General features: G+C 40.6%; 1 protein-coding gene across 1 annotated transcript in view; it reads left to right on the forward strand.

The window, feature by feature from the left end:
* SLC17A8 (solute carrier family 17 member 8) overlaps positions 1 to 8,050 on the forward strand; it is a gene marked incomplete at its 3' end in the record, with an annotated part of 30,079 nt that extends 22,029 nt beyond the window's left edge. The window contains exons 8-12 of the mRNA XM_082004478.1: positions 261 to 410; positions 4,047 to 4,179; positions 5,464 to 5,574; positions 6,970 to 7,097; positions 7,712 to 8,050. Of these exons, the coding sequence (XP_081860604.1) occupies positions 261 to 410; positions 4,047 to 4,179; positions 5,464 to 5,574; positions 6,970 to 7,097; positions 7,712 to 8,050 (861 nt within the window). The remainder of the gene's footprint in view (positions 1 to 260; positions 411 to 4,046; positions 4,180 to 5,463; positions 5,575 to 6,969; positions 7,098 to 7,711) is intronic.
* Positions 8,051 to 10,098: the final 2,048 nt, after the last annotated feature.

Genomic DNA, 10,098 nt, shown 5'->3' on the forward strand with positions numbered 1-10,098 from the left:
CAATAGCAGGATTCCAGAAGACCCTGTGTAATTTCAGTAAGTAGAGTAATAGTAGCACACTGGTCATCTTGAATACCCTAACTATTCTAAGAAAGTTTCTCTACCTGTTTTTTGCCACTAAACCAGGAAACATCTTTCACTTGCATTGTAGTGTAAATTGGGTGCAATGTACCGGATAATCCTGATACAAAAAGATACTTATCTCTTTATTTTGCCTTCTACCTACTCAAAAATGCCTTCAATTTTTTTTTTCTTCCTAGAAATTTAGTACTCCCTGGAAGAGATTTTTCACTTCAATGCCAGTTTATGCAATCATTGTGGCAAACTTTTGCAGAAGCTGGACTTTTTATTTGCTCCTTATAAGTCAGCCTGCTTACTTTGAAGAAGTCTTCGGATTTGCAATAAGCAAGGTAAATGTCTGAGATGAAGCAGTGACCTTCAGACCTCACCCTAGGAGATGCAGAGTTCTTCAGGATCCCCAGATGACTATGGAGTCATTACAGTAGATTATTCACAACAGCTGGGATGACATACTTCCGGTCATCTGATAGAAAGGCTTGCTAGCATCAAATTATTAGCAAAAGGAAAGAACTGAAAAGTTGTTTTGAGAAGGAGTTGGTTAAAAAAAACACAGGTCATGAAAACTACAAAGTAAGTAAATAGAAATGCACATTTTGTTTAGCACTGGCAGTTGAGCATTACTTGCCGGGTAATTTTTATCCTCTTTTTTTCCCCACTACTTTTCATTGACAATGAGGGGTCAAATTCTGTATGGGTTGATATTCCCTGCCACTGCCACTTCATTAAAGCCAGTATTGTTACACTGCCTCTTCAGAGCACGAATGAGGACCTCAGAATGTTTGTTCCAGTAGAGTTCTTTCCACCATTCCTCTAAAAAACTGACTTGCTATATTGTAAATTCTCTTCAAGTGTAAACCTGCAAACCAATAACAAACAACATCATCATCTGTGTAATGGTCTGGGGGCACCGGTGTGCTCTGCAATGCTGTCATGGTAGCAATGACACTCAGAACGGCCAAGCGCAGTGTGGAGATGAACAGAGGTATTAAGACAAAATGGATTTGTTTATTCTGAAACTGCCTTCATAAGTGTTAAAGTTGCATCTCTGTGTACCTCACTAATTAAAAACTAATGTAAAACTGACTCTAAGGAGGTTGCACACTCTAGAAAATAAACTCAAACTTCTCACTAAATTACTGCTTCAAAGAAAAACTTCTAGAAGATCACATGCTGATCACTAAAACTCTGCAAAACAGTCTTTTCACATACCTGGGATAAGTACCAGAGCTAACAGAATAGGTAATAACTCTTTGGCAGAAAATTCACCAAGGAGAAGTCGCGCTTGACCAACTTGATAAACTTCTGTGATGAAATGACTTGCCTGGTAGACAAGGGGAAAGCAGTGGATATTGTATACCTAGACTTCAGTAAGGCCTGTGACACTGTCTCCCATAAGATCCTCATAGACAAGCTGTTGGTGTATGGACTGGTTGAGCAGACAGTGAGGTGGAGTGAAAACTGTCTGAATGGCTGGGCCCAGAGGGTGGTAATCAGCAGCACAAAGTCTAGTTGGAGGCCAGTAACTAGCGGTGTACCCCAGGGGTCAATAGCGGGTCTGATCCTGTTTGACATCTTCATTAATGATATGGATGATGGGACAGAGTGTTTGCTGATGACAGAGAACTGGGAGTGGTGGCTAATATGCCAGAAGATTGTGCTGCACCCAGAGGGACCTCGACAGGCTGGAGAAACTGGCTGACAGGAACCTCATGAAGTTTAACAAGGGGAAGGGCAAATTCCTGTACCTGGGGAGGAATAAGCCCATGCACCAATATATGCTGGGGGCCACCCAACTGGAAAGCAGCTTAGCAGAAAAGGACCTGGGGGTCCTGGTGGACGCCAGGTTGGACATGAACCAGCAGTGTGTCCTTGCAGTAAAGAAGGCTAATTGTATCCCGGGCTGCATTTAGGCAAAATGTTGCCAGCAAGTAGAGGCAGGTGATCATTCCCTTCTACACAGCACTGGTGAGGCCACACCTGGAGTACGTGTCCAGTTTTGGGCTCCCCAGCACAAGAGAGACATGGACATACTGGAGAAAGTCCAATGAAGTGCCTCAAAGATGTTTAAGGAACCGGAGCATCTCCCCTATGAGGAAAGGCTGAGGGAGCTGGGATTGTTCAACCTGGAGAAGAAAAGGCTGAGGGGAGATCTCATCAATGTGTATAAATACCTGAGAAGAGGGTACAAAGAAGATGGAATCACAGGCTCTTTCCAACGGTGCCCAGTGACAGGTCATGAGGCAATGGACAGAAACTGAAACACAGGAGGTTCCCTCTGAACTTCAGGAAACGTGTTTTTACTGTGAGGGTGACTGAACACTGGAACAGATTGCTCAGAGAGGTTGTGGAGTCTCTATCCTTGGAGACATTCCAAAGCCATCTGGACACAGTCCTGGGCAACCTGCTCTAGGTGATCCTGCTTGAACAGGAGGATTGGAGAAGATCACCTCCTGACGCTTCTTCCAAACTCAACTGTTTTGTGATTCTGTAATTCGAAGAAAATGAAAAGAAGATATCATCAATTTGTAGGCTATAATCCCACAAGAATAAAAACATATGCATGCCATTAAAAGTATGCTTAGTTAATAATTTGTAAAATTATATCATGTTTTATACTGTATGTTCATTCAGTCCATACGCAACGTGCAGGTGCTGCCTTCATTTACACAGTAGCAGGTAACAGGGATAGAATTGTTAAGGAGTTCCTTAAGAACATGAATTATGAAAATACATAAAAGCAGTTGAAAACCAAGATAGAGCACTCTAATATCAGGACACATAAGACAGGACTTTTTGATGTCTACAGTAGAAGTTCATATTAACAGTCCTCTATCCCTAACAACTCTTTAGTGTAACCATGGAAAAGCAGGGATATTGCATGATATTTCTAAGGTGAGATTTTCAATTGTACTTTGGCTTCTCCTGGGCCATAAGGAGATATTCCTTCCTTCACCCAGCTTTAGGCATCTACTCTAACAAGCTAAATTAGAGCAGTTCTCTTGTGTGCCTTTGCTGGTCCTTGGAGAGAGAAAAAAAATCCATCAGAGCACCAGCTATAGACTCTTTAGATTTTTTTTTTCCTTTTTGTTATTGCTTGGATGCCTTCCTTCCCTGTGCCTCTTGAGTTTCTCCTGCTGTCAGGAAAGAAGTAGAAGGAGGAGGGAAAAATCCTACCAGGTCTTCTGGCCTTCAGAGAGAGAGAGAAGGAGGGAGGGAGGGAGGGAGGAAGGAAGGAAGGAAGGAAGGACGGATGGACGGACGAACGGGAGGGAAGGAGGAAGGGAGGGAGGGAGGGAGGGAGGGAAGGAGGAAGGGAGGGAGGGAGGAGAAACACCACCCTTCCTCCCAAAAAATTAAGGAAGGTGCCCAGGCACTGCCCTAGGCGCTGCACAGCAAGGGGTGCTCTGCACAGGTCCAGCTCCCTGACAGGGGCGAGTTACTGACAGCCCCTTTGGAGAGGGCACTGTGTGACCCCAGCAGGGAGCAAACAGCTCTGTTTCTGACCCTGTCTGTCAGGGACAGTGAATGAACAGCATCTGGCACTCCAAGGAGCATCCTGTAGGCTCCAATTCCCAGTTACAACATCCTGCTGAGACCCACCTCACAAGCCCCAGCAGAGATGGTGGACCAGGGATGAGGTGAGTAGCTTCTGGCCATGCCGTGGCTCACATACTGCCATTACTGGGAAGGCTGGGGAGAAAAGCTGCTACTACCCGGACAAGATTATGTTGGAGTCTCTCAAGCTCCTAGAAATCCCTAAAGACAAAGGTAGCTTAAGGTCACCTAGGTCTTGGTTGCAGGTCCTCTTGGACCTGCCTGCAATTCTCCCACACAAGGATCCAGGATAAAAAACTGTCTGATTGGGAGGAAAAAAAAAAGGTGAAGAAAAGGTATGGTTCCTGTTCTCTTCCCCCTAAATACTGAGGGAGGATATGAGCAGTAAGCATTCTTTTGTCTAATTGCAGGTTGGCCTTTTGTCAGCAGTTCCTCACATGGTCATGACGATCATCGTACCCATTGGAGGGCAACTAGCTGACTTCTTACGGAGCAGGAAGATTTTAACCACTACCACTGTAAGGAAGGTCATGAATTGTGGAGGTACTACTGGATCCTGAAAATATGATATTTCAATTGTGTGCTGCAGTTGATGTAAATGTCATAGTTTGGTCCATGTTTAATTGTAATGAGGCAAATTAGTCTAGACTGCATTTGCAGCTGGTTAATCTGAAGCATTTAATGGAGAGTTCATGTTCGATGTCCTCATGGTATAAATCCTTACTCATATGAGTGTGCTTTTAAAAAGGGAGGAGGCAAGAAGTCTGTTTAATAATTAAAAGGGCAATAGGGACCGTCCCAGAAGAGTAGTATTATCAAATAGGCCTCATCCTGCAAACTTATACAGACAAAGCTAGCCAGGTGCCATGGTGCTGGAGAGACCCTTTCCCAGTGAGTACAGTCTTGCAATAACTGCTCCCATGTACTACTTCCAGCAGAACCCACTAGCAGGTTTGGGCTGCATTAAAAAAAAAAGGTTGCGTAAAAAAAAAGGTGAGGGATGGACAGACTCATTTTTACTCAGCACAAAATAATTTATTTCTAGTTCAGTCGCTGAGCTAAAAAAACAATGACATCTACATGTAGGGATGATGCTAAATTAGAGAAAAAATTCAAGCCTGTGAAGTCATTCTCCACTGCCAGTTCCTGGCTTACATTTTTTATGGATGGCATAGGCAGCCTGAAATAGAGATGCCAGCAGTCAGAGATGCCATGCAGCTTGGCTATGCATCTTCACAAAGGGTTCTCAAATCCATTGTATTTTCAGGGTGTGTTTTCAGTGTCATTCAAAAAAAATAAAAAGAAGGTTTGTAATGTTACACATTAGAAAATGTTAATTTGCAGTAATGGCAGAGACTGGAAGTTCCCAGGGATGGTCAGGGATGTCCTATTGTCTTGATGGCACACTTGTATGTAAAACCCTCTTTTGTTCCATTTACCAAGAACAACTCACGTTGCTACAACCATGAGAAATTGAAGGCAGGAAATATTTTTCTCCTTTCCCTATCATGTCTGTGTGTTTGTGAATTTTCCAGTGCTTTGCACAGAGTCACTTTCTCATTGTTTCCCTGTACTGCTCAGTAAGTCCGCTTCACCAATTGCTTGGGTCATTTACACAGCAATGAGAAGAAAAAGGTATATTCTCAAACAATAAATATTCAAATATTTCTGCAAAGCCACAAAGCCTCCAAGTATGTTCAAAAATAGCTATAAGATATGAAAGAATTTTGTCTCATTTTAAGTTGCTATTCTGGCAAGACCTTGTAAGTATCTTTGTGACCAATTATAATTTAAAATGTAATTTATTCCCATGTGTTTCATTTGAAGGCTTTGGGATGGAAGCAACCTTGCTTTTGGTTGTTGGTTATTCTCATACAAAAGGTGTGGCTATTTCCTTTCTGGTGTTAGCAGTAGGCTTCAGTGGATTTGCTATTTCAGGTAAGAACTAATCTTATTATTGGTTTTAATATTAGTTATAAAAGTGATGTTACTGTTGTTACTGTCATCATTTCTATTATTCTGTTTGTTCTTAATGTGGCTGCTTACAGGGTATTCCTATTTCTTCCCATATCAGAAATAATTTACTTCAGTATCTATGAAATGTGTTGCACATAGGACATGAAGCTTTGAAAGAACCTGCTCTTTTTTGATTCCATTTTACATCAGCTTTGTGATGTTATTTTCTAATATACTTTTACAGTGTCAGCCACCTTTTCTTCTTGCATAAACAGTATCCCTAAAAGGAGAGAGAGAATTAATTACTCTGGAATGAATAGTTGCTCACAGGTTACCTGTTGCAACCCTGCTCCCAGCTTTAGCTGCCAGTTTCTGCTTTCTAGGGTCTCTCTCAGTTGTGTCCTACAACCAGCCCTTCTCCTGAGCAGCTGTTTCTAACACTTTCATGGGTCTCACCAGTCTCAGACCGACTTTTGTAGCTCCACCAGTACACTTGTTATTAAAAAAACCCCTTTTGTTATGAAGATGGAAGACCATCAGCTATCAGACTTCCAAGAAGATTGATCAAAATTGACCAGCAAAGTAACTGCTGGTCTTCAGTTGTTTTTCAGGATTATGCAGTTGGTAAGTAGTTTTGCTACTCAGTTATGAAGTGCTTGCATAGCAGGTCATTTCTATCAATCAATTTTCATTGCAGGATTTTCCCTGTACTCAACTTTTTACTGTATTTAATCCCATGGACATGGAATTCATCATCTTTTCTTGTGATGATCCATAGCTCATATGACTAATTTTCATTACCTAAAGCAAGATAATCATCTGAGCTGATTTTTACTATTTGTTTTTATTTCTTAATAAAATATGTACCCAGAAGATAGGTTACAGCAATGGTAATGGTTTTTCCTACCTGTTTCTATTCTGTTTTTTTAATCATGTTGTTAAACTGCTGCTTAAAGTACCGGAAAATGTGTATTAAAAACCACTACTACCTAAATCAAAAGATATCTGACACTTGACAAATATGAGGCAATCATTCCTTAATTAAAAATATTTGTTGAGTGCATTGTTTCAGTATAAGAAGATGTGAAGCACAGATGCTTTAAATGAGGCCAAAACAAACTATATTTTCTATACAACATGATCCCCATAGGTGGAGGAGAAAGGGATTTTGAAAAAGAATAAAGAGTTGCAACATATCCTCCATCCTTATTGCTCTTTAAATTATTAAATCAAGAAAATACTAGCCTTTTTCTCATATATATGGTAATGGGGTTTCCTACTTTTTTCAGGCTTCTTCAGCCAGAATGGCTGTAGAAAGCCCTGTTGGCCGGGTAGTGCAAAGCTGTATAGTTGACTATTTTCTCTCATTTGTTGTAGGGTTCAATGTGAATCACTTGGACATAGCCCCACGTTACGCCAGCATTCTGATGGGGATCTCCAATGGTGTGGGGACACTGTCAGGCATGGTGTGCCCGCTCATCGTTGGTGCAATGACGAAACATAAGGTAACGTTTCCCCATGATTTCTAGGAAGAGGATTAGTTGATGCAACAAAAGTTAAGACATTTCGAAGATTCCTGGGAAATCCATTTCATCATCAATCTCTGCAGCTGTTTTCTGTTGTTATTTCTTTTAAATATTAATTTTAAAAGTGTCATGGGGGCCAGGTTCCCTGTGTAAACTAATTATTTGTGTAGGGAGATATTGTTTTATACCACCTGAGGCTGGGTCTCTGTAATATCTCCATACTACTGGTTAATGCTTCTAGGACTTGGGAAACTCCTCTACAATGCATCCCTGTTAGGGTTCCTAAGGAATCACTGATCTACAATAAGATTAACTTATTTGTCAGAGAAATCCCTGAATTTCCAACTCCATGAATATTTCACATGCAAGAGAGAAACTTCCCTGTGAGAAAAAATAACTAACATGTTTAATTTTTTATCTGTTGTTATGAAAAAAAAATCTTCACAATGACTCTCATAAATTGTTTTATCTGTAACATCAGGAATCAAACAGTGATCAAGGTCATTGTTCAATATGTGCTAATTCATGGTCTAATTCAGAGAGTAATATTTCTTTTTACTGCAAATTTAATGAGACCTGTACTATTCTTTCAGACCCGGGAAGAATGGCAAAACGTCTTTCTGATCGCAGCCCTGGTGCATTACAGTGGAGTGATATTCTATGCTATCTTTGCTTCTGGGGAGAAGCAGCAATGGGCTGACCCTGAAAACCTTAATGAAGAGAAATGTGGCATAATTGAGCAGGATGAACTAGCTGAAGAAACAGAGATGAACAATGAAACTTTTGTAAGTCCAAAGAAGATGTATGGTGCTACCAGTCAAAACAGCGAAGTACAGAGAGGGGAATGGAGAAGGCAAAAGCAAGTAACTCAAGACATGGAAGAACAGACTTCTTACCATTATGAAGATGGAAATTTTCAAGATTTGTCATAATACTTGAAACTGTAAGGTTTGTACAGCAGCTACTCCCATCCCCTCTTCTGCCTAGCTGCCCCAAATCAACTGGTATCCATATTTATTTTCTTATTTAATCATGTAACATCTGGCCATGTGGCTAGATGCAAGATGTGGTAGTTCCTTTTTAATAGTATGGAAGAGGGCTAACAACAATGGGACTGGGAGAAGTGATACCAAACCCTTGCTCAGCCATCCTATTCCCTTGGGAGGAGCTCCTGCACCCATCAGGAGATGACCAGCCCTGTCAGGGCTCCTGCCTGGTGCAAGCTTATGACTGTAGGAGCAGGGAGTGCCCTTACCTTCTTGCCTGAACAGAAAAAGGACAAGGTTGTATCAGATGGCGGATCCACAATGATACACATAATTACTGGGGCTCCAGTGGCATGCAAGTCTGCCCTGAGTGGTCCTGCTTTGCCATTTTAAGATTCCTGTAGGTTGGCATTTGAGCTGCTTAACCCATGTCAAACTGCAAGCTCATGCTGAAAGAAAAGCAGTTTTATAGCAGTAGGCTGTAATTAATTACTAATGGTCACCCAACAACCGGAAGAGGAACATATAGCCGAGATGGCACAGTATTGCTTCAACAGTTCCTTCAAATTAATTGACAGTCTGCTTTATATGCATAGCCCCCAGAGTCTGGATAAGGCAATAAAATGGATACTTGTGAGATTTCTCTCCCTCCAAAGATTTTGTGCTGGTATGAAATGATTTGAATACAAAATCATTGTTAGAGATGCATCCTTATGAAAGGAAATCGTAGTCATGTTGAGATTAGGTTTCTCCCTCAGTTCATTATTGTGAAGTAATTTAAATATATTTTTTTAGTATTATACTGATAGAGTTCCTGACCTCAACCCCAACAGTCCTCATTTAGGTGAATGAGCTTACTTACACAAGTAAAGACTTTAGTTCTGGCTCTGTAGCTTTTCAATGCCTCAGTCCTGTTGTTACTACAAATGAAGTACTGTACCATTTGAGAGTTAACAGAATATCTATGTCTGAAAGTAATTTTCTTTTGCCATTGGTATATGTTTGACAGTATAAAGTGGCTTTAGCCTTTTTCTACCATTTTTAGAATCAACCAGTGGAGCATGCTGTAATATCCCAAACAGTTAGCTGCAACTAAGAGACTCATTGTGGCATTAATACTCTTTTCAGAATGGAGAATTTCAGTAAACTGTGATTTAATTTGTCTTTCGTTATGATTACTGCCTCATTAAATTCGAATGAAAGCTCTCCTGTCTAGCCTACGATGTGCTTTGTGATGTTTCAGTATTATTGCTCTCATGTACCACATATAGCCACTGTGATGCACATGAGATTTGAACATTTCTAACACGCATTTTGCTGTTTTGTTGAAGTGCGATTGAATACCATAAGTGGAATTACACTTGTACATTCATTTGAATCCATGGGTGATTTATCTTCCCTACAAATGTAATTAAACAGGGAGACCAGGAAGTTAGCTGATTCTCTTTTCGTGTCTCTGGTTCCTTTTCTACCCAGCAAAATCCAATCTACAACTGTCTACGAATGAGAAGTAAAGTAAGGTGAATGAATGCATGCCTAATTTGACTCCAGTGAGGATTTTTAAATTGGTATCAGCAGATAATTTAATGATATGAGTATTGTTATGGTACAGCTCAATCCTACCTTGCCACAATGCAGTTTATTAATAAGCCACTCAAAAAATTTATAGTTCTATTCTGTTAGGACAGAAAAGAGTATTTTTTCAAAATTCTAAAATTCAATTTAGACTGGAGTTTCTTATTTCATTACTGATGTTTAGAACAGGCGGAAGAAAATACCTTCTTTCTTGCAGGTTATAGTCAACATTTGGGGATTTAAGTGGCAGGAACTTGAGTCAAATGTTCTCACCAGTTTATCAAAAAAGCTGGACCAACTGCTGTCAAACTATTTTGCAATGTCCACCACATCTTGTGAAAGAGAAAGGGCCACTTCTTTGCATATGCGCAAATCAAACTGCTGCTTCTTCTCCCCTCACCCCCCCAATCACATAGTGA

The sequence above is a fragment of the Phaethon aethereus genome, assembly GCF_964289735.1.
Source record: "Phaethon aethereus genome assembly, chromosome: 1".
In the NCBI taxonomy this organism is placed as follows: Eukaryota; Metazoa; Chordata; class Aves; order Phaethontiformes; family Phaethontidae; genus Phaethon; species Phaethon aethereus.